The 25297-nt window shown below is 43.5% G+C and overlaps 1 protein-coding gene across 4 annotated transcripts in view; it reads right to left on the bottom strand.

The window, feature by feature from the left end:
* Positions 1-6733: 6733 nt before the first annotated feature.
* The window catches only part of PTGR2 (prostaglandin reductase 2), a 129257-nt gene continuing 110693 nt past the window's right edge, over positions 6734-25297 (bottom strand). For 3 of the 4 annotated variants that reach the window (XM_029598676.1, XM_029598677.1, XM_029598679.1), the window contains 4 exons: positions 20416-20503; positions 17496-17535; positions 14821-14919; positions 6734-6819 (listed from right to left, as the gene is read on the bottom strand). In XM_029598676.1, coding sequence (XP_029454536.1) covers positions 14828-14919; positions 17496-17535; positions 20416-20503 — 220 coding nt within the window. In that variant the 3' untranslated portion in view covers positions 6734-6819; positions 14821-14827. Of the gene's footprint in view, positions 6820-14820; positions 14920-17495; positions 17536-20415; positions 20504-23033; positions 23688-25297 lie in introns of those variants that run through there. The other variant, XM_029598678.1, reaches the window with a different exon arrangement.

Below are 25297 nucleotides of genomic sequence, written 5' to 3'. Positions count from 1 at the left end.
ATCCACCCGAGGGAGGTGAGGACCGACAAGACCCGGTTGACCACTGTCACGCACATGTCCTCTGACTTCGCCCGAATGAGCCAGTCGTCCAAGTATGGGTGGACTAGGACTCCCTCTTGCCAGAGGAAGGCCGCCACGCCACCATGACCTTGGTAAATGTGCGGGGAGCGGTGGCAAGACCGATCGGGAGTGCCCGAAACTGATAGTGTTGTCCCAGAATGTTAAAATGAAGAAACTTTTGGTGTTCCTGGTGGATCGGCATGTGAAGGTAGGCCTCCATCAGATCGAGGAAGGCGAGAAATTCGCCTGTGCGAACTGCCGCTATGACTGCCCTCAGGGTCTCCATGCGAAAGTGGGGGACCTTGAGTGCCCTGTTGACTTTCTTGAGATCCAGGATTGGACGAAAGGAGCCGTCCTTTTTGGGGACGACAAAGTAGATGGAATACTGGCCGGACCCCTGCTCCTGTGGGGGGACCGGGACTATGGCTCCGAGTGCTTGGAGCCTGTCAAGAATCTGGCAGACCGCTGAGGTCCAGGAGATCCCGAGAAAATTCTAAAGCATAACTTCTTTCGATCACCTCAAGGACCCACTGATCCGAAGTAATTTTGACCCATTCCTCGAGAAATAGGGATAGCCAACCACCTAAGTCTGGAACGGAGGAATGGGCCGGCCGTATCTCATTGTGAGGTCTTTGCGGCAGGACCTTGGTGGGTGCCGTCTCAGAAGGGTCGTCGGCCCTGAAAGGAACGTGACCATGTTTGAGACCTAGTGGAGGTATTTCGTTGAAAAGCACCTCGCGGCTTATTGTACCTGCGCTGCTCCCTGAAGCGAGAGCGAGACGGAAAAAAGGACCTGGACTGTTTGGGGCAGTCCTCAGGTAGCTTATGAACCTTGTTGTCACCTAAGGATTTGATAAGCTGTTCCAGGTTCTCGTCAAAGAGTAACTTACCCTTGAAGGGGAGAATGCCCAGCTGCGATTTAGAGGAGGAGTCTGCTGCCAAATTCCACAGCCAGAGAAGGCGTCTGGCTGACATCGCAGAGACCATGGCCCTGGCCTCCACCCGGAGAAGATCATAGAGGGCATCAGCCCCATACGCAATCGCGCCTTCCAGCCGTTCTGCCTGTTCTGCCTCTGCTGAGTAACTGTTGAACCCACCTGAGGCTTGCCCGCTGCATGAGACTGCTACAGACTGTCACTCGGACTCCCAAGGCCAGCACTTCAAAGATTCTCTTCAGATGCAGCTCCAACTTGCGATCCTGAAGATCCTTTAATGCCATTGCTCCCACCACCGGGATGGTGGTGCGTTTGGTGACCACGGATACCGAGGCATCTACCTTGGGGACCTTAAGCATTTCAAGAGATTGATCTGGCAGAGGATAAAGCTTATCCATTGCCCTTCCCACCCAGAGACCAGACTCGGGGGACTCCCATTCCTGGAGTAAGAGTTGCATGAGCATAGGATGGAACAGGAAAGTATGTGGCGGAGCCCTCAATCCCGCTAGAAACGGGTCCACGGTGCGCGAAGTGGAGGCACTGGCAGGTTCATCCGGAGGGACCTCAATCCCAAGTTCATCCAGGACGAAGGGAATAAGCGGGTCAAGCTCCTCACATTTAAATATTCTCAAAACCTGGAGGTTGTCTCCTTCGACGGGCAGACTTGGGAGAGACAAATCTGGGTCCTGGTTTGGATCTGGCAGAGTGGAGGGCTGCGGAGGGTCAGGTGGATCCGGCACAACTGGCACGGTCCTCACCATAGTGGTTCCCTAAGGGTCCGCGGCACCAGAACCCTGACCGATGGCTATTCGCGGAGTCTTGGCTGAGGGGGGGGGGGATGACCCGGGATAGGATCCTCCTGTTCCTCCAATCTTGCCAGATAGGACTGATGCATTAGCAGCACAAACTCCATTGAGAAATGGCATTGTGCTTTGCCGGGCAATGGGGGGGGGGGGGGGGGGGGGGGGGAGGTAGGTATCTCCTCCGCTGAAATTTTAAGAATCTCTTGAACATATCTTTTAAAAGTTAATATAGGCATCTCGCCCATCACTAATGGAAAAGTAAGGAATCTTAAATTAAGATGCCTTAAATAATTTTCGATTGATTTGAGTCTTCTCATAGAGGAGACCCTTTCATTTGCTATTATTGCATTTGCGGATTGAAGATTCTTAATCACTTCGGAAGCTTTCTGTAAAGAATTAGCCTGTTCATTTAAAGCCAAAAGATGAAGTCTTTCAACGCATCAACTTTATTTACCACAGCCTCTAGTTTTTTGGCCTGTTCGTTGGAGTAAGTAGCCATTCCAGCAATTAAATCCCAGAGTGCATCCATGGTGACTACTGCCGGTTTTACAAACTGCTGGGGACCCTAGCATTTTACCTCCGCTTCAGTTGACATGCTACTGACCTCAGTTGTTATCGAGGAACTGGCTTCATCTCCTTCATCCATTCTCACTGTAGCTGCAACTTGCTTCGGCAACGCTCCCCCAACTGCTCCGTTGTCGACTGAACCACCCAACTGAGTTTGCTCGTTGACATCATCATCCTGCAACTCAGCTCCTTCGGCGTCGGTCAGGTGCAGAGCTCTCGGCGGCATTCTTGGATCCGGAAGGCTGAGTGATAGTTCCCCAGGAGAAATCGGATCTCCTCTCCCCGACTCTCCAGTGGGTGTAGATGCCCTCGTTTCAGGTGGAAGAGTAGCAAACTCCGAGATTAAATGTTGCCCTAAGAGAGGCTCTGACTCGGGTGGGTATACTTGAAGTCTCCCCTTTCTTTTGTGAGGCATATTTTCCAGGAAACAGTGCTTAAAAGCAATAAATTCACATTCTTGAAGAGAGGGCATTCGGAGTTACGTCCTCTCAGGTCGCCATCTTTTCTCTCCCTCAATCCTTTTTTGTTCTTTTTATTTTAAATACTTGCTTGATCCTGTGCAAACAGAGGCAAGGAGAAAAAAACTTGCAAGAAGAGAAGGCAGTAGGAATATAGCTAAGGAGAGGGAACCGCAGGTTCAACTGTCTGCATCTGCTGGAGACAGAGAAATACTGAGGGGCGCAGGGTGAGCACTGTCCTCATATAGGATACCCTTTTAGTTTTTCTCTGTCTCCATCTGCTGGACAGGAGGCTCAACCCACTGTCTGGACTGATCCGGGCACGTACAGGGAATCAAATACTGTAATAAATAAAATAAACAAAATACATCTATACTGATCAATGACATCACTAAGAGATCATAGATAAGCTTCAAGGAAGGAAATTATGTCTGCAGAGTCTCGTACATATGATGATAAAACAGGTACAAACTGTCTAAGAAATTTATCAACAAGAATTGATAATGGTTCCAACAACGATCCTCTTGCATAAATGATTGATCTACCTGGAGGATTCACTAATGACTTGTCATTTTTAGTAATATATACATCAGAGATTTTAGGACATTGTATCTGTAAAAATGAAAATTCTGTGACTCAAATTTTTACACAGTTTTGATATACCACATGCTATTGCTGTTATTCCCATGGGGATGTTTAATAGACTGAAAACAGATAAGTGATATTTAATCACACAGTAGATGCATGAGCTTATATGGGTCACAGTGGTTTCATTAAGTATGCTTTAGTTACATGATGACACAGTATCTTATTGTAATCTGCTTTGAATCCCAAAAAAAAGCAGAATAAATAAATATGTACATTATTATTATGCTCCGGTCTCTTATATAAGCCCCTTTCGCCGGCCACACAATCAACTGTGCAGCCCTTGCCTCGTTAACTTCATATTTTCGTATTTTCCAGGAACATTATAATAGTTCTATCAAGTAATTTCTTATTCATATTCAATTTCTTTTTGTTATGTTACACAACGTTCTAAAGTTATCTGTATGTATTATGTTGTTCTCATGTTAACCGGAGTGAAGGCAGAATGCTATACTTCAGTATATAAAAGATCCAAAATAAATAAAATTATGAGATACTATATTGATGAAGTATCACTTTAAATAGAGTGGTAGATGATTAGAATATAATGCAGTTTTGTGAGAGCTGTCACACGGTTCAGTGTTCACGGTACTCATTTTATGATACCACCTTAAACCTTTTTTGGGTGACATACGGCATCTATTTGTGTTCCGGTATACATATATAATTGTGGCTATTAAATGGGCCATCTTGGTGAATTAATCCACCACTACCAGAATCGTGGTCTTCCCTTGTGATGATGATAAATTGGTAATGAAATCCACTAATACCCATATCCATTATCTCAAGAGTACTGGTAACAATAGTAATTCATGAGGGTGATGTGGTACCTTGTTATAGCAATATGCTTCTCTCAGCCTCTGCTATAATTATACTGAGTAGCTTAGCAATCATACTACAAGCGAGACCAATACTACATGAAGGCTCTTGTTTCCAATAACTTTACAGGTACCTCTTAACTATAGTACCTTGTTTCTCTTTGTTCTATTAAATAATAATCAAGAGGTGCTGTAGTCCAAGCACCAACTTCAGTTGCACAAGTTAAGTGTTCTGTAGTACCCTTCATGTGAAGCCTCAGTTCTTTGGAAACACCACATGAAACCAAGGAGTTGTAGATCTGCTATTGTGACATGGAGCTAACATGCAGCACACCTTGCGTTGCCCACTAAGGAGTTGCTGGCTCTAGAGAAGGCAGCCAGGATGAGATGGTATCACATTGGCTTTCAGTGGACTATTTATAGTCAGAATCATCCTAGAGGTGAAAGGCAAGCATTTTTAAAAATTCTCCACTAAACCAATATGTTTCACCATATTTAAGCAGAATACAGATTCCTGAAGAGAATTGAAAACCCGTAATGAGTACTATCAATTGTTTAGTTTGAGTTTCAGGCTTCGAATGCCAATGTTTTGTTTTTGGTCTTCTCGCCAATGGCTTTCCTGGGTGACTCAAGAATTCTTGCTGGACAAGGCTGAAAGGGCTGTACTCCTCTTGTACTAGAAGGAATCACTATAACAGTAGAGGTAACTTCCTTTTTTCTCAGGAGCTCGAACACATTGCTTCCAAGTCATGTCCAAGCATTGCCAGCCCTTGTACCCAAATCTCCTACCTTGCAGTACTATAGCTGAGTCAAGGCACCAACTCAGCTTCAATGATTTTATAATTCCAGTTTCTTTGACTAATGACATATGGGTGAATAAGGTATGGCACTATCTTCATGTATATGAAAAATGAAAAGCAATTCTGTATCCTCAGCTAGCAACTTGCCCACTTTTTATCAGGCTGTCTTCAGCACAGCAAGCCTAATGTTATTTCCTTTATGTGAAATACATTGTCACTCATCTTCATCTTACAATATTGACTAATTACAGTCCATGCTTTCATACAGAATCTTTTGAAAACTGTTTCAGTGTGAATATATTGCAGAAAAATCTATTCAACAGCTTCACAGCATAGCAACAAAATACTGCAATTATAATTTGCTGCAAAACAAAAGCACATGGCTAATTTGAGGTAGGCAGCTCCCCTTTTCTTCCTGTAATTAACCAAAATTATGATATTGTCCTTTTCCTCTAAGCAGAAGACACCGCTTGCTGCACAATATATGGTAAACCCTTTTCTTGATGAAGTGCACTCATCTTATTTGCTGGAAATTCACCTTCATAACTAAGAGTTTCACAGTCCGAGACAGCAGGATCATCCTAAGCAGGGTGCTCCAAGGCCACTCTGTTCCTTTAGTAGTGCCTTCCCTTTCCAAAACCATTCCCTAAATTATCCTGCAAGGAAACTCTCTCACAGACTATTTATTTCAATGTTAGATTAGCTACCTGGCTATACAGAATTTAACTATATTACTTTTTAGCTTTCCTGTTTACACCATCATTTAAGATAGTGACATTTTGAATGCTATGCTCACTGGCACTCACACAACACTGTCGGGCACATCAGTGCACACCAGAGAAACACATTCCTTGTGTAATAAAAAAAAATGCAAATATCCCTCGATAACGATAAAAGGAAAATATTGCTTTAAAACAAATTTTTTAGAATCTTTATTAAAATCACTTCTTCATGTACAAACGAGTAATACTTCTTTGTGTTAATACACATGGAAGCAGGAACACAAGACAAACCTCTTCAGACCAGGTTCACATTATAAAGTGCTGTCCAACTGATCTACTGAAACAAACCCATATCCTGATTACCCTGGCATTTAGATTCAGTAATCATAAAGAGTTGCCATATTCCTTTGCTGGGGTGATACAGAGTTCTGCCGTGTGTGTGTGTGAGAGAGAGAGAGGAGAGGAAGATAGAGACACAACCCCTAAATTTACACACCTCTTAGCCCTTCAGTTGTGATGAAGCTGCTGATTATTAGCAGCAGGCAATGAGGGTGGTGGCTGCTCTCATGTGTGCTTGCACGCCCTGCCTCCTGCACAGAAACCAGGAGGAGGCAAGGCCCAAGAGCCTGGCTCAGTCCCTGCTCTCACCACCTTCTCTTACTGTCAAACCCAAAACCGGTCCCAGCAGTTTCTTCTGATTAAATAGGGGGGGAGGGTGTCAAGTCTACCTGGCACCACTGTGACCCAGTTGTACTGTGCCGCCTCCAAATTTCAAGAATTTATTTAGAAAAAGAAAGTTGAACGTGAAGTAACTGCAAGGGATGTGTGTGTAAATAAGTTACCCCAATATCTCCAAATTTTTATTCCAAAATGGAACAAATTTGAACAATGAGTACAAACTTCATAGACAACAAAGAATACGGTGGCATGTTATAGACTGATTTATTGAGGCACGAGCTTCCAAGAACAAGAGTCCACTTTGTCAGATGCATCATGGCTCATAAGCACAACCTAAATATTAACAAAGAAAAACCAACTTTTAGACTATAGCAGTGAAGAATTCTATTTTGAAACTTAGAAAAGTAGTATTTGTAATTTTTTTCCTGGAGATCTTTTTTTTTTGCCCAGTAGTTTCTTCTGTTTCTTCCAGAACCAACGCTAGGATCCTAGCACCATGAGCCTTCATTCACAACAACCCCGGGAGTTTTCTCTTATTTTGATTAACCCTCCTACAGTTCATAGACTGGTCACTACAAGAGCCCAGAGGCCAGGAGCAATTAGCAGGACTTTTTCTGGAACCCTGTATCATGGGTGCTAAATCTGGTCAATCTAAATATTTCTCAAAAATAAAAGGAACCCGTGTCACACTATTAAACCATCTAAATCAATTATTTTAGTGAGATTTTAAGCCGCATCAGCAAGCCTTAACAACGTGTTCTGAACGAACAGAACCGCTGGGTCTTTTAATCATTTGCGGCAAGGTCCTTATATCCAGCGAAAGCTTGAAAGTGCTTTCAAATGTAGTCTATCCCCATTTTTTTTTTTTTTAATTCTTTATTTTCAAATTTTTGAACTTACACCCAAGAATAACTCTTGTACAGCAAAATTGATGTTTGCCATTATCCATAACTATTACAAGAAAAATAGTAGATGAAAGATCATCATCAGATAATTATACAAACATCATAAATTATAAGAATATTTAGAGGCGGAACTATTGGGCGGATTTTAAAAGCCCTGCTCGCGTAAATCCGCCCGGATTTACGCGAGCAGGGCCTTGCGCGCCTATTTTGCATAGGCCGCCGGTGCGCACAGGTCCCGGGGTTTTTTGAAGGGGGCGTGTCGGGGGGCGGGACAGGGACAGGGCGGGGCAGTCTGCTGGCGCACGTAGATTTACGTCTGCTTCTCGCAGGCGTACATCTAGGGACAAAGGTAAGGGAGGGGTTTAGATAGGGCCGGGGGGGGGGGGGGTTGGGTTAGGTAGGGGATGGGAGGGGAAGGTGAGGGGAGGGCGAAAGAAAGTTCCCTCCGAGGCCGCTCCGATTTCGAAGCGGCCTCGGAGGGAACGGAGGCAGGCTGCGCGGCTCGGCGTGCGCAGGCTGCCCAAAATCGGCAGCTTTGCGCGCGCCGATCCAGGATTTTAGAGGATACGCGCGGCTATGCGCGTATCTTATAAAATCCAGCGTACTTTTGTTTGCGCCTGCTGCGCAAACAAAAGTACGCAATCGCGCTTTTTAAAAAAATCGACCCCTATGAGCGCAAATTTAAGGCAAACATAATTATAATTAATTTAACAACCAAGTGATGCCATTACATTACATTACTAACTAGCCGAGACTTGAGGGGATGCCTCTTGGGTTCTGGCTTCTATGAAAGCCCTAAGTTGTGCGGGCTCTAAGAAATTATACATAACACCAGAATGCTTCACACAGCATTTACATGGGTACTTTAAAATGAAATTAGCACCCAACTGAAGTACTGACGAACGCATACTTAGAAAATCTTTTCATCTGGTTTGAGTTGTTTTAACCACATCAGGGTAAATCCAAATTGGATAACCATATACCTTACTTTGTCTATTTCTAAAGAATAGTTTCATTACATAATTACGATCAGACAGGAATGCAAGTGAATTAATAAAGGTTTCCTTTGGGTTATCTCAGTATCCATAGAAATTTCTAATATATCAGATAAATCTATCATAGGTGTTTGAGTCTCAGCTGCTTCCAGTCCTTCAGTTTGTGTCCGCCGTTGAAGATAATAAGCCTTTGTAATCACCGGCAAAGCTGTTTCTGGTATTTTAAGAATTTGTTTCATATAGTTTCGAAATAAGTCCATTGGGGAAAACAGAGCAACAACTGGAAAATTCAGAACCCTTAAATTATGGGCTCTGAGAGCATTTTCAATATTTTCTAATCTTTTGTTGGTAATATTGTCTGATATTATCAATTTTTGCTGCACATTTTCAACCTTTAAAACTTTTTTATCCAAATCTTCGACCTTTTTCCCAAAATTGGAAATAAGGTTATTATTCACTATAGTTTGGTTCCTAGTTTCTAAAGTTACAGCAGATAAACTTTTAATAGACAATTCAATTGATTTTAATATTGCCCATATCCCATGCAGTGTTATAGTTTCAGGGGTAGATATAGAAAAACCCGCAGCTAGGACTCTCAAATGCCCGTCTCCCGCTTCCTCCTCAATGCTCACCAACCTTCCTTTGCCGTCTGATGTCATTGGCTTCTCCTTCTTTCTAGCCCCCAACGAGGATTCCGGAGTTAAAGTTGTCAAAACTCTTTCTGGGCTCAGAGCCACTGCTCCTACCAGCCTACGGGTCTCTCAGGGTCTATCCTCCCGGTCTGCAGGGTCTCCTCCGGGCAGGTCTAATGCCGAAGGACTCCCCACTTCATCCAGGGTTCCAGGAAGTATCGCGATGTTTCCCGGGTGAGCTGGTCTCCTCAGCTCCCCGGGGCTTGAGGTGGTATCACAGGTCTGGGGAGGCTGTATGCGCTCCTGCACTTCACTCCCAGCGACCAAGCTATCTGGCGAAGAACCCTTCGATTCGGGGCTTTCGGGGATCAATAGAGGGTAAATCTTCTCTCGCCTCTCTTATTCTCCCCTTTCTTTTAGTATGCGGCATTCTCCGTAGAAAAAGATCATAAAGGTAAGAGCCTCTTCTCTAGGCGTTCACTCCGGACTCACTTGGCGGCCATCTTGCCTCTCTATCCCCATTTTAACAGTTATTACTCCAAACCCGACAATGGCCGGTGTTTCGCTACGAAGCGTGTAGCTTCTTCAGGGGTGAGTATAACCGGTAGAGCACAAATACCATAAATGTGATAGAAATAAAAATTAGCACAATAGATATTGAAAAACTTCCACTTAGCTGATTGTAGATGGAAAAGTAAGCTTCTGATCCGTATGCTGAGTCTCGAAATAGAACTTCACGAGAAGCAGGACAGAGACAGAATGAAACCAGTTTCTAAATTTAAATAGCCCGTGCTGAAAACAGCGTGATGACGTCATGACTGAAAAAAATCATGACGTCAGGAGAACCCTTGATCAGCTGAAGAACTTTACAAAAGACATTTAATTCCAAAGACGTATTCAAACCAGCTGGATGTACTGTGTCAAGTCGATGGATCCAATGTTGTCCTGCCTGTAAAAGTAACTGATTAAAGTCACCTCCACGCCAAACCGGGTATAGTTGTTCAAGAACACACACTTTTAAGGAATCAAAAGAATGAGATTGTTCTAAACAGTGAGTTACTAATGGTGCTGTAAGTCTTTCCTTGTTCAGCAAGAACGGTGTTCTATAAGACGAACTTTCAAGAGCGTTTTGTTTTACCTACGTACCACAAATTGCACGGGCATTGAATAATATATATGACACCTGTAGACAGACAGTCAGTATGATGTTTCAAAGTAACAGTAAAATTAAGCCTATAGAAAAATATAACTGATGTTGAAATCATTGTGTGGCATACAGTACAGGAGCCACAAGCTCGATGTGACCCTATGGCAGTAGAAACTTTCTGTACCGAAGAGTCTGAATGTACTAATTGATCTTGTAGATTAGTACTTCGCATATATGTGAATCTAGGACCATCCTGAAATTCTTGATATAATTGGAGAATATGCCAATTAGTAGAAATGATGTTTTTCATTGTGTGAGCCATGGAAGAAAAAGGTAAAACGCATGTCATAATATCTGTAGTTTCAACTGGATGTGGTAAAAACAGCCACTCCCTGTGCGTGAACTTGGCTCTAGTATAGGCTCGTTTGATACAACGTTTTGGATAGCCTCTGGCTAGAAACCTTTCACTCAAAATAGTCGCTTGCTGTTGGTAATCTTGTAAGGTGGTGCACAAATGTTTGATCCTAAAAAATTGACTCATGGGAAGATTTTCTTTGAGAGTCTGAGGGTGAGCTCTGGAAAAGTGTAAAAAAGTATTACTTGAAACTAGTTTGCGATATAGAGTGGTAAAAAACTTCTCTGATGTTTTAATGATGGTGATGTCTAAAAAATGAATGTTATCTGTTTGGATATCTGCAGTGAAACGCAAGTGAGGATTACGACCATTCAACCATGTCAAAAAATGTTGAAAATTCTCTTTTGTATTAGACCACAAAAGAAAAATGTCAATGTATCTTTTCTATGTTGTGATTGATGAAGAAAAAGGATTGTTGGGAACTCCATCCCACCGGACCTTAGACAGGAGCCCAGCCTCCCAACCTTCAGGAAGAGACTTAAGACCTGGCTGTTTAAAAAAGCTTTCCCGGACACCGATTAATTCTATTCAGCCAGATTCTACCACTTCCACATGTAAAAATGTTATTACTAATGTAAATACCTATACCTAATGTTATTCTCTTTCTTTTCTTCTCTCCTCCCAGTTCTATTACCTTGTTATTTGTAACTGCTTCCTTCTACACAAATAGGTTATTGAATTGTTTACTGTACACCCCTGTTATATGTAAACCGGCATGATGTGTTTGCAACATGAATGCCGGTATATAAAAATTTTAAATAAATAAATAAATATATATATATCCACTGATCTTCAAAATGAGCCATGTATAAATTGGTTAGATCGGGGGCCATTGTAGCCCCCATTGCCGTGCTGCAGATCTGCTGATAAAAAGTGCCTTCAAAAGCAAAAAAATTTTTGTTAATGCTATTTGTAATAGTGATTTCAGAAAATATGATGGAATTCTTTGTGGTTGTGGATGTAGTTTGAAGTAATGATAGGCTATATCTATAGCTTCCTCTTGGGGAATGTTGTTGTAGAGTGCTTCAACATCCAAAGTAACCATCAGAATTTGAGATAAATCAGTATTAAATTCTTCAAGATGTTGTATCATGGACTGCAAATCTCTGTTGTAGGATTTCTGAATATTTACAAAAGGTGCCAAAATATAATCCACAAATTTAGATAGTGGTTCTAGAAGAGAACCTCTACTAGAAACAATAGGTCTTCCAGGTGGATTTGTAATATTTTTATGTATCTTGGGGAGGATATAAAAAACCGGAATCACAGAACTTTGTTTCAACAAAAAGGAGGCCTCTTGGACTGTAAGAAAATCCATTTCGGCTCCTTCTTTGACAATAATCTCAATATCTTTGAATAATTGGGTGGTTGGATCTGTATTGAGAAGTTGGTAAAATTTTTGATCATTAAGTTGACGATGGACCTCAGTAATGTATTGTGATCGGTCCAGTAAAACAATCTTCCCACCTTTGTCAGCAGGTTTAATGATCAGATTTTGATTTTGACGAAGTGATTGTAAAGCAGTAGCTTCTTGCCGTGTCAAGTTTGAAAAAGAGCGTATGTTAGTGAAACCAGACCGGAGGTCTTGTAGCACCTTCTGGTAGAAGGTATAGATAACTGCATCTGCTGGGCCTGGAGGCAACCCTGTGGATTTATTTCTAAATATCAACAGACCTGGACCACTTGGTTGAGGACTAAAAAAATGTCTTATGTAAAGTTTTCGGACAAACTTATACAAGGCCACTTCTAATTTAAATAAATCTGCCTTTGGAGTTGGTATGAATGTAAGACCTTTTTCTAAGATGTTTCTTTGAGTAAGAGTGAGTGTGATCGATGATAAATTCAATATCTAAGATTGTGTCAAATTGTTGATAGAGTTTGTCTGGTGTGATGAGGGTCGTCCTGCCAGCTGACCCCTCTCATGCAGAGGGGGCGTCTGGAACCACGACCTCGGCCTAAAAAATGATTGTCTGAACTTGGATCCTTAGAGAAATTCCCAATAGTGCCTGAGGTGAGATCCGAAAGCTCTTCACCTGAAAAGTCGTCACTTCCAGAATCAAATGTGGTTTTATGAGATTTAAACTTCGCTTTATCATTCATCCATGGATATACATATCCTTGTGTGTAGTCACATTCATCTCTTTGAAATGTGTTGTATTTCAATTTTTTAAGGTCAATTCGAAATTTTTCAATAGACTCAGTAAGTGTATTAGGTTGTTCAGTATACATGTCTAAATCAAGAGTACTCATCAGATGTTCTTTTATAGTAGTAACCTCAACTTGAATTTCACCTTTTTTTTTCTGCGCAGTTTTAATAATAAGGATCATCAAATCCAAGCTGCATTTGTTCAATATAGAGTTCCAGTCCTGGATGAAGTCTGGATCTTCTCTGTAAAGATGTGGTTCTTTTAAGACCCGAAGGCCTCGAGGAATCCTTTGTTGCCTGCAGTACTCCACTGCCTGCAGTACTCCATTGACTTGATACAGTACATCCAGCTGGTTTGAATACATCTTTGGAATTAAATGTCTTTTTGTAAAGTTCTTCAGCTGATCAAGGGTTCTCCTGACGTCATGATTTTTTTCAGTCATGACGTCATCTCGCTGTTTTCAGCGCAGGCTATTTAAATTTAGAAACTGGTTTCATTCGGTCTCTGTCCCACTTCTCGTGAAGTTCTATTTCGAGACTCAGCGTCCGGATCAGAAGGTTACTTTTCCATCTACAATAAGCTAAGTGGAAGTTTTTCAATATCTATTGTGCTAATTTTTATTTCTATCACATTTACAGTATTAGTGCTCTACTGGTTATACTCACCCCTGAAGAAGCTACACGCTTCGTAGCGAAACACCAGCCGTTGTCGGGTTTGGAGTGATAACTGTTAAAATGGGGATAGACTACATTTCATAGCACTTTCAAGCTTTCGCTGGATATAAGGACCTTGCCGCAAATGATTAAAAGACCCAACGGTTCTGTTCGTTCAGAACACGTTGTTAAGGCTTGCTGATGCGGCTTAAAATCTCACTAAAATAATTGATTTAGATGGTTTAATAGTGTGACACGGGTTCCTTTTATTTTTGAGTTATTGACATACAGGACCGTAGTAGTGCTCTTTTTTCGGACCAATCTAAATATTGACCATGCCTCTCTCTCTCCTCCTCAAAAGACCCGATCTGGGAATCAAACCAGGGACCCTCCACATGGAAGTGCACAGCACTGCCACTGAGCCTGAAGAATTTGAAATAGATGTGTGCATGTAAAATAGCATTTTTTTCTGCCCAAGGTTGAACAACTGCAAAGGCCAACACTAGTGACAGTTCAGCAAGATTAACTGAAGGAGACACAGCCCCAGCAAAACTGGTATATCAGAGCCTCAGACTTCTCTCAATGGGCTGGCTTCTCAGGCACCACTATACATAGTCACTGCTTGGGTTGATACAAAATAAAATAGAAGCATAATAGAATAAAATAATTCTTGTGCATCTTTACTGGGAAAGGGCTGTAGGGAGGTGCAGCAGCTAGAGGATTGCACTCCACAGCAGAGCCAAGCAACATACATCAGGGTCTTAACTGTTACATGTAAAATATCAGCAGGGAAAACAATTACTACTAAAGACAGCTTTGTTGCACTGGGATCGCTGTGAGGCTCAGATGAGCTGCTGCTGATGGCGAAAGGTCCTGTGGGTCACCACAGAGCCACCATGGGGAACCTAATGTCTACTCACTACACCTGTAAATCTTCATGACCCTTGTACCAAACAACTGCTTTATTAACATCTATCCTCTCGTAGCAGTTTACAGCACTTGATAACTCCAGACAGTTGTTTGGTGGGGAGGGGGCGGGGAGAATGTGCGTGTAACATGAACATAGCGTCCAAATTCCTTGGTTTTTGGTATTGTAATGTTTTTGTTTGGATTTTGCCAATAAAAAAGAGATTATATACAAAAAAAAAAAAATTAGCTATGGCATCAGCTTCGAATAAAGCTACTCTTATAAAAGCAGTATCTCAATCTCATGTTCCCAGGACAGTAATTCACGTGACAATAATATTCTAGTTGCAAGGATATTGCATCTTGTTTCAGCAGGGTTGGAAAGGAGGAATCCAGCATTACAGGAAGAGGTGGCTCAAAAGCACGCTCACACTGGCTCCACAACGGGACTGCTAAAAAGGACCATGATACAAAGGAAACTCCCAAGTGCTTGTGATTTTTCTGACTGAAGATGGTAAATTAAAATGAGGATACCGCAGAGCTAAGAAGGCAAATCGGTCTTCATTCCGTGTTCAGAAACCAATACTATTTGCTTCCCAATGTTTCCTCCTTTCATCATAGATTGAAAAGCAGCTGAAAGAAAAAAAAATGCTTTTGAATCCATTCCAGGCTACATTATAGCTAGGTCCTCGGGTCTCCCACAATTCTTGGTCCTGGCAGGGAGACCAGGGACCTTCTTTAAAAATTAAAAAAAATAAAAGTATTAGTGACAGTGGGACGGTGCTCAGCACTCGGCGCATTACCCCTCCTTCCACCCACCTGTCTCGCAAGAGAATCATTAGTGGCAGTGAGAGAGATACAGCTTTCCCCTCTGTGCACTCCCCATCCCCCACCCCCCAACCAGATCTCTTCACTCTCCAGCCCATGAAGTTAAAAAGGATAAAGAAAGGGCCAGCCTTGCAGCACCTCATTTTTCTCCTCCCTTGCAGGACCCAAGTGTTGCGCTTTGAACCAAGTGAATCTGGCAGGAAAAGAGGAGGCAGCACTGCGCGATTCCAGGGAGAGTGAGTGATCATGGGGGCAGGGGGAGAAATAGAGTGAGGCTGGGTTCACGAGAGTTGAAATGGAGTGACTTGGGAATCGAGGAGGGGGGGGGAATGGAGTGAATCTACTGGGGATAGGGAAGGAGACAGGGACAGAGTGACCTGAGGATGGGGGAGGGAGAGAGGTAGTGAACTATGGATTGCCAGTGGGGGAGAGAGAGGGGGGGATAGATCGGGGCAAGAATGAACCAGGGCAAATGAGGGGTTCATTTGGGGGGGGGGGGGGGGAGGGAGGGAACCAGAGTTTGTGATGGGGAGGGAACCAGGATGACAGAGGTGGTCGGGTTGAGGGAGGAAGTGAACGAAAGCGAGGGAGGAACAAAGGGGCTTTGGAAAGCGGGGATAAGGGAAAGAGGGATTGGCGGTGTGATTGGGGGATTGTGGCTTCCTTCCTTCTCCACCCCAATCTCTAGTCTTCCTTCTCTTCCTCATCTCTCTTCCCTGCTCTTCCACCCCATCCCCAAACCTCCCTTGCTTCTCACCTTGCCATCCATGATCCTGCCTCTTCCATCCCAACTCCTGACTCCTCTTTTCTTCCCTTCCTCCTTTCCTCCCATTCCCTTTCCTTATCCTCCCTGAATCCCCATCCCTTATTTCTCTACCCTTCCTTCCTGAGATTTCTTTCTTTCCCTCTTTTGCGATCTCCTCTCTTCCTGTGCCCAGATCCCTTACACTCCTTACTCCCCAAGTCCCAATCACTAAAATCCCTTTTTCCTAATAAAGAACGAAATTAGACACAGAAATGTCAGGCAACCAATTGTATTTTTATAAAGTTAAAATAATACATTACTTAAAAAGCAACCATATGCAAAATTCTGCAAATTTGCCAAGTAAACGTCGCAGAATTTTGAAAAATCTGCCACAGAATTTGCCCACTCTTGCCTCAGAATCTTGAGAATTCTGCCGCAGGAAACTGGAGACTCCGATTATAGCTGTTCAGTGACTGCATGTCACAATGCTTAATCTCCTGGTATGTGGATTCTCTTTGACTTTAATACTAGATAAGCTTTTCATCCAATTCAATTCCTCCCTGCCCTACATTTGCAAACTCACCCTAGGACAGAGGTTCTCAACACCAGCCATCGAGGGTCGCGAGGACGGCTTCTTAGCATATCCACAGTGACTATTCAGCAGATGCATTTTCTGCAATGTGTCTAAGAACAAGGCTAATTTGTTCAGCTTGCTTAAACTAAAAACCAGCCCTGTTTGCAGTCCTTGCTGAGAACCCCTGCCCCAAGGGATGGAGGTGAGCAGCAGTGATGAGGAATGGTAACGTTTCCATTTTTGTTTTGGTCCACACTGTCATCCTCCTGTTCCTTTTGGGTTTCCAGTACAAGTCTGAAACTGCCTCTGATGGGGCAAAGGCACTCTGTTTTAATTTCTCCTGTCATCTAGCCCTACCATTACAGCAACATGCGTGAATCGTGTCAGGAACTCAGAGAAGCCTCCGTGAAAGGGTAGTCCTGGCACCAGCCAGCTAAACAGCAACTCTGGGCATATTTTATTTAATTTTATTTATCTAAATGTTTTATATACAGTCATTCCATGTGGGAATCACTAGTTCATAATGGCTTACAGGTAAAACATTCATAATTATGGAGCAGATTTTAAAAGCCTACGCGAATAAATCCAGGGGGATTTACGCGCGTAGGGGGGGTTATGCGCGCCGGGCCTATTTTCAAAAGGCCCAGCGGTGCGCGTAAAGCCCCAGGACGCGTGTAAGTCCCGGGGCTTGAAAAAATGAGCGGTCCGGGGGCGTACAAATGTAGGCCGCACACGTAGGTTTTAAAATCTGCCCCATGAGTGTTACAAGGTGGACAAAAATTCATAATAAATCTTTTAGGATGAGAGATTCCTACAAATTAATTTCACCTCTATTTTCTGTCTTTAAACTCATTCCTCTCATTCATTTCTCCTTCTGAGCCTTTAACGAGACAGAATCTTTTCTATGCATAAATGTAGAACTGGCTAATAGTGTCTCTTGAGCAAAAAAAAAAAAATGCAGCTAATGAAAGGAAAAAGAAATGAGATGTTCTCACTGTATCATTCTGCTCCAATCAGCCAGAAATAAATTAGCCTCCAAAAGATAAAAATCCAAACTCTTACCACCAATATTTTCCAGTCCTTTTGTCACGGTCTCTCGTACCTGTCAATGAAATTAAATCTCATTAGCTTCTCCAGTGGCGATGTCTTTGCTAAACATGATAGAACAAAAGCAAGCCCTGTCGACAACTTCAAGAGTCCCGGCAACTGCTTGCAGGGGTTGAGGGGAAGATGTCTCCCTCAGGCCATAATGCAGACACTGGTAAGTCCGTGCCCAGCGGAGATCAGGAAATCCATAACACAAAAATCTTTCCTTCTGAACACACAGTTCTTTTATTCTCATCACATTTGCTTCCAAAAACTCCAGCAAGGACACGGTCTAGTTTTTCCAGCTAGGATAATTTCAGAGTGGCTTTTATTTATTGTGATTCGAGATATCCTTGCCCTTTTAAAGATGAGCAGGATTTGCACTCTTCAGGGACAACACACATGCCAAACAGGAACACTTCCACAGTCACTGTATATCACACTGTGCCAGTTCTGTGGGGACAGTCCTGAGTGATCAAGGAGGCATGGCACAGGTATCTTACTCATTCCTACAGAAACATGATAAGTCCCATCTCCCCAAAGTCAACAGAGATGTTTAGCACCGAAACGTATTTCTGGGCGAGGCTGAATGTGCAAAATGCAGTGGTTTATAAAAGGGGCTCTTCATCGGGCCAGACTTGTGCTTAGAGGCAATACTGTGCACTGCCATGCAGAGGACCTGGGGGCGAGTCCTGGGCCAGGACTCTGCTCCTTAGGCTAGCAGAAGCTGGGTAAACTGCAGAGTCAATGTTCACAGCTCATGGGAGAGGTGATTAGCCATTGTTCAATAGTGACACCTAGTGGCCAGATTTAGGGAATATGCAACTGCACACCATAAGAAGCTGTGTTCTGTGGCCCCTGGCCACAATGACTGGGCTAAGTATATTGAGAGGGACTATAAAAATAGGGGACAAGAACCCAGCTGCAAATGAAAGCTTTGTGGTGCCTTAGCCCAAGTAGCAGTTGGTTGCAACTGAGCCTGAGACAGAATAAGCCATCCTCCTTCGAGGCCGAATCCTCAGCCTGACTGAGATTTCTTGCTGACATTTATTTCCCTTGTTCACATGATTTAGCAGTCTGATCTGCCCAAACTGCAAACAGCAACGTCTTCCTGGGCTCCAATGCAAAGTAGCTTTCCTGCAGCTTAAAAACAGGTTAAAAGATGACTATAACCAGGGATGGCAGGCATTTCACAGACTTAAGTCTGCTTTTAGTCAGAATAGCACTTGTCCCCTTCCATTTTTTTTTTAATGTGGGTCAGACCAAGAAAGGAAGAGGAAACTGTCTTTTAAGAGCAACTTCCCATGGTAGTGAACTCTCTCTGCTGGTGGGAAATAAGAACTGAAACTTAGGCAAGCTAACAGCTTTTCCTGCTTGGCCAGTAAAGATGTCTTTGTGAATGCTGATGAAGTTGTGCTGCTGGTTTATGTATCAGCTGGGACATTGCTTAACATTGTGCTCAGGGCCAGTACAAGCTATTAGGCAGCACAGAAGGCAGCGTAAGCTGGCAAGCTGCAAGAGCTGGCAAAAATGCTGCCATGAGTCTCCAGTATGTCTACTCTTCCTCTCTACTGCCTCTGTGCGCTTTTCCTTCACCTCACACCCTCCAATCATTAACCTTAACACATCTTATACAGTAACAGTCGAAGGCAGAAAAAGACAAGACGGCTTTATCCAGTCTGCCCATTTATTCCTTTCTGTACTGCAAGGATATAGCCCAGCTGCCAGACATCGAGAGTAACCACTTATAGGGTATCGCCCGTATTCTAGAGCAGTCTTGTCTTATTCATTTGTATTCTACCATCTTGGGCAGATGAGCGCACAAGATCCTCCACTTAGCTCATGCCCAGTACTCCTCCTTTCCCATATCCAACTGCTAGTTTAATTCTAACATCTAGTGATTCTCATAGGAAACCTCTAAACAAACAAATAAATCACATCACAACCAGTCTAAACAGCTACCAACAGCAGTGTGGTATTTCTTACAAAGCCGCAACATCACTCCCTGCTCACAAGGACTATGAGCCAGCACACATTCACTTCCTTCCGCATGGTTTCCATGTTAATCAGGACGCTTGCATGGGAAGAGGTAGGCCATAGCACATTACCACTGCACTGAGAGGGGGAGTGATGCTGACACTAACTCATGGATGGCTAATACCAGGGGCTGTTGGTTTGTAACAAAGGCGGTGCAGGATGACAGCAATGGAGGAAGTGGGATGAGGCAGGTGTGCGCACATGGTAAAGGCAGAAGCCCAGCAGGAGGGGAAACAGGATGCTGTACATTGCAATTCATGCAGTAAGAGGGTAATAACAATCATTGGAGACTGGTGGAAATGGCAGGGCATATTGAAAAGAAGTGCCATATAAAATTTAAGAAGTGCCATAATTGCTTGCACCAGGCTTACCTGGTCTCCTCCCCCTCCCCCCCTTTTTTTTTTTTTTTAAGTCAATAGGAGCTTCCATCTTGATTGGAACTAGGGCTGGGATCTGGTACCATAAGCCTTCGTCGACAACTATCTGGGGATTTTCCCCTATTTCGTTTCACCCTCCGCCCCAACATATTGCATCTGGTCACTGCAGCAACAGTCCATGACTGAATGCCCTGCACTGGGCTCTTTCCCAAACCCTGCAGTGATTGGCCCTAAATCTGGCTACTCTAGGTGTGACAACTGATCACCTTTCCACCAGGGGGGCTTGAATGCTGCCTTACACTGCATCCCCCAACTCTGCCCAAGCCAGGAAGCAGAAAACCTGAGCCAGGAATCAAATTAAATTCCTTCCACTGCACATGGCCACTGATCCATCGGGCAGGCCCTTGTGACCCTCTTTCATTAGCTACTCGCAGGCGTCATTACAGTCCATAAGGTCCATAAGTTAATAAAGTCTCTTGTACCTTTAGCTTTCCCTCTTTCACCCACTGACTGAGCTGCAGGATACCAGATTCATGTCTGTCCGCATACCACAGCACCAGAAATCGTTCCCTAGGAAAGAATACCAGATATAAAACAGAGACATCATATGAATTGTTCCTAACCAAAAACTGAATTCTCATTTTTATTCATCCCACACTATTCTAGTGCTGAGAAGCATTACAAACTTCATGTCCTTTGTCTTATTTCTGAAAATACACATGTGTATCTAGCCCCTGTGAAACAGACATAAAAGGGAAGGTTACTTGCAAAGTCAGCTGTGCCAAATGTGCCATGACACTGTAACAGTAACTCCAAAAATCCCATCTGCAATCATTTCACTGAAAATATACTCAGCTAGGAAAGAAATGGGCACTGATGGAGCTAGGTATGAAATACTGAAGCACATCATGAAAAGTCACAATTAAGAACACAAGACCTGCCATCCTGGGTCAAACCAAGGGTCCATCAAACCCAATATCCTGTTTCCAGATCAGAAATATCGGGCAGAATCCCAAATAGTAGATAGATTCCATGTTGCTTACACTTATGGATAAGCGGTGGCTTTTTGCAAGTCTACCTGGTTAATAATGTTTTTTGGACTTTTTGTCGAGGAATTTCTCCAATTTTATTTTATTAAAGATACAGCATTATAACTTTAGCACATGATTGATTCTTTTACATGCTATACACACAATAGACAGAAATGCCCTTCATTAGATGACCCGCTTGTAACCATCACTGCAGTTGGATGCTAATCTCCACCAGTAACTAAAGCCGTATCGAATAGTCCTGAGACTGTGGACTCCAATGTGCAAGCAGTGTGGGTTAAAGAAGATGCATATGTGCCCTTGCCCATGGAACCACCTCTAGGGTGGCTGCCATCAACTGGAGCACCTGTAGATAAGACCACACTGTAGGGCATACTGTTTCCATCAATAGTTGCACCTGCGCCATCAGTTTCTGAATGCGGATCTTGGGCAGGAACACCCTACCTTGTTTCATGTCAAAAACAAACACCAAGATACTCCAGTGTCTGGGATGGCTGCAGATTGCTCTTGGCCAAGTTCACAACCCAACTTAGTTCCTGTGGCAAGGAGATCACCTTGCACGAGGCCTGAAAACTCTCTTTCATGGCTCTTGGCCCGAATTAGCCAATCGTCTAAGTATAGGTGGACCAGAATGCCATCCTCTCTCAACTCTGCTGTTACCACCACCATGACCTTAGAGAAGGTTCTGGGTGCAGTGGTTAAACCAAAGGGTAGTGTTCAAAACTGATAATATCACTCCAAAACAGCAAAATGCAGAAAACAGTTGATGCTCCAGCCAGATGGGAATATGCAGATACACCTCTGAGAATCCAGAGACTTAAACTCCCCTGACTGTACTGCCATTATCAGTGAACATAAGGTTTCCATGTGGGAACGAGTCACTTGCTAAAACCGGTTGACTCCCTTGAGATCTAGGATGGGGCGAAAGGAACCCTCCCTTCTTGATTACAATGAAATAAATGGAATATCGGTCCATATTTTCTTGTGACATGGGCACTGGGATCACAACCCACAGGCTGAGGAATCTTGACAATGTACACTCCACTGTCTGTCTCTTCTGTGGAGCTGCAGGGAGACACCACAAAAATGTCCCGAGGAATGCTGAGAAACTCCAGAGCATAGCCATCTCTTATCACCTCCAGAACCCACTGGTCTGACGTGATCTGAACCCACCTCTGATAAAAAGGAAAGACAGGCGACCCCCTATCTCCTGTTCCTGGGGTGGGTCGGCACACCCTCATTGAGGGGGTTGGTGGGGGGGGGGGGGGGGAAACACCGCCACTCAAGCCCGCACCCTGTCTGAGCTGCCTGGGACAAAGGACTGAGACCTACCCAAAGGTTGAGCCTTCTGATAAGCCGCTCCTGTGTAAGGTCGAAAACGTTTGAAAACCCCTAGTATGACCTTTTGCGCTGAATGAGTGCAGCGCCTGCTTTTAAACCTCTGGTAACCGAGGAACCTGGGATTCACCCCAGTTATTGGCCATTTTTTTTCTCAACTTCCTGAGAGCAAAACAAGCAAGATCGATTCACCAGGGAGCTGCAAGAGGCCATCTGCAAATCGCTGCCACTGCCTCAAAGACCTGCTTAAGGATAGCCTCGATTCGCCTATCCTGCACCTCCTTCAAGCCACTCCCCCTTCCACAGAAATAGTCTGCTTGGTGACGGCACATACCAACGCATCCACTTTCAGAAAGTGCAACGGCCGGTGTTTTGCTGCAAAAAAGCAGCTTCTTCAGGGGCAAGGAATCTCCTTCTTATGGACGCCAAGTCTCGCAGCGATTCTTCTTAGAACGTTCTACCCCTTACCCCTGAAGAAGCTGCTTTTTTGCAGCGAAACACCGGCCGCTGTCGGGTTCAGTGGCAGACTTTGTATAGTCGGGACAGTGTTGCAAGCTTATGAGCTGTGTTACATGGATTTATAAATATAATGTTTACAGCAGTTTTCGGACGGAATACACATCAAACGGGCTAAGATTGTTCACTAATATCTTAGACAGGCTTTATAGCCGACAAGAGCCGCAGATGATGAAAAGACCGAACGGTTCAACTGCACAAGGTTGAACAGGTTGTCAGGCTTGCCGATGCGGCATCTTGTTAAAAACATTTTTTTATATACAGGCTTTTTGGTTGGGTTTGACTGAACCAAATTCAATCTTTGAATTCTATAGATGGTACCTTTTGTGTATTGACCTTGATATTCAGGACCAGTTTAGCGCTCTTTGTTGGTTGACAAATATATTTTGAACATCTTTAATTGGTTAACAAAAACAATATTAAAAATGTGTCTCATAATAGTACATAATGACAATACAGTGGGGATACATGTGATATACAAGAAATGTTAGTTATGTATCATATTGTATAAAAACACTACTTGCATACTCTCATATATAAAGACTCTTATCTAACTAATGTAGCACAATCAACCCATACAAACCATAGAAAACTATGTATACATAAAAACCTACTCTACATTGTATTACCTTTAAAACAGTGAGACAATGTATATAACAAATATAACAAATAAGTTTCAACTGTCCCAAACAGATGAGAGATTTTTTAAAACTAATGAAAGATTTGTTAACATTTGAGTGCTTGAGTACATCCCTGCTTGACTGTGTCCCAACAAAGAAGAATCCTCTCTGTTTCACCTCTTATAGGCTTCCTCAGGGGATATAAAACCACCATTGTTGCAGAATGTTGTACTGTAAGAGAATCCCAATGTCAATAATAAACTATTGGGAAAGCTTCCATCATGGGCTACGATTACTAAGTATCTAACATTTGGCAAAAACTTGCAGGCTTAGAATCTGTAGGGCTCTCCTCATTTATAAACTCAATCAACACAGAATACTCTCCCATATAATCTTCAAAAATATAATTAAAAATTCTTATTCATTAAAAGGAACCTCGCAGTCACACTTTATTCTCACCATCATCCTATGTCAATCTCTGCAATAATAGATCCCCTTACTGAATTATTCAATTCCTCTTAATGCCTCAAAATATCAGCTCATCATCGTTGCTGCCACGTCTTTCTGATCAAAAACAGTATTTATAACATATGTGATTCTTTTATGTTTGATATAGTTCAGGTTTTGGAATCGTCTTTATCTGCCTTTTGTATTTATGTACCTTTATGCTTACAATGATGTCACTATGTTCTGGCAGCTCCTTCCCTCCTTAGCTTGCAGTACCTTCATGGCACTGAGACTCGACTTTGTAGCCATTTTATTCTTCCCCAATTGGGCTGCCAGTGTGTTTCCCTTCAGGATTGTTCAAGGCCCTCCCTCAGTTTGCTCACCCTGGTTTAAGGCAAGGAGCTCCCAGAAGGAGAAAGCGCAGCTGCTTACCTGTAACAGGTGTTCTCCTAGGACAGCAGGATGTTAGTCCTCACATGTGGGTGACATCATCAGATGGAGCCTGGCATGGAAAACTTTTGTCAAAGTTTCTAGAAGCTTTGGCCAGCACACTGAGCATGCCCAGCCTGCTGCTAACTGTGTGTCCACACAAGGTCCCCCTTCAGTCTCGTAACATAGATGAAAATACGAGCGAAAAAATAAAACAATCTGGAGGGCGAACCCAACTCCGTGGGGAGGCAGGCAAGATTTCTGAGGACTAACATCCTGATGTTCTAGGAGAACATCTGTTACAGGTAAGCAACTGCGCTTTCTCCAAGGACAAGCAGGATGGTAGTCCTCACATGTGGGTGAGTACCAAGCTCTGGACCATCTTCGCTAACATAAGAGACCAACAGCAATCGAACATGGTGCCAACGGGCACAACAATAACTGCGATGCTGTAGGTCGGCTGAGGACTATCCGGTTCCCAGAGAAGGACAGACAGGAAGAATTGGGTTCAGGTCTGGAACAGGTTGCACAGGATGGATTGATTAAAGGCATTGTCCTGGTGCCTGTCCTTATCCAAGCAGTAATGAGCCGTATATGTGTGAAGGGATCTCCAGGTTGCGGCTCGGCGAGTTTTGACGATGGGGACTGCAAGTAAATGAGCCACTGACATCACCATAGCCCGCACAGAGTAAGTCTACTCTGCCAGCAAACAGCAGGCCTGCCTGCTCGTAACAAAAGGCAATGCAATCCGCCAGCCAGTTCAACAAGGTCTGTTTACCCACTGCTACTCCAAGGCGGTTGGAATCAAAGGGCACAAAGAGCTGGGTGGACTGTCTGTGGCTGGCTGTGCAATCCAGATAGAAAGCCAAGGCTCTTTTGAGTCCAAGGTATGAAGAGCCAATTCCCCTGAGTGGGAATGAGGCCTCGGAAAGAAGGTGGGTAAAACGATGGACTGATTGAGGTGG

This window comes from Rhinatrema bivittatum, chromosome 4 (genome assembly GCF_901001135.1).
Source record: "Rhinatrema bivittatum chromosome 4, aRhiBiv1.1, whole genome shotgun sequence".
In the NCBI taxonomy this organism is placed as follows: Eukaryota; Metazoa; Chordata; class Amphibia; order Gymnophiona; family Rhinatrematidae; genus Rhinatrema; species Rhinatrema bivittatum.
Note: the sequence above shows the minus strand (reverse complement) of the source record. Positions and strands in the feature narration are given on the sequence as shown.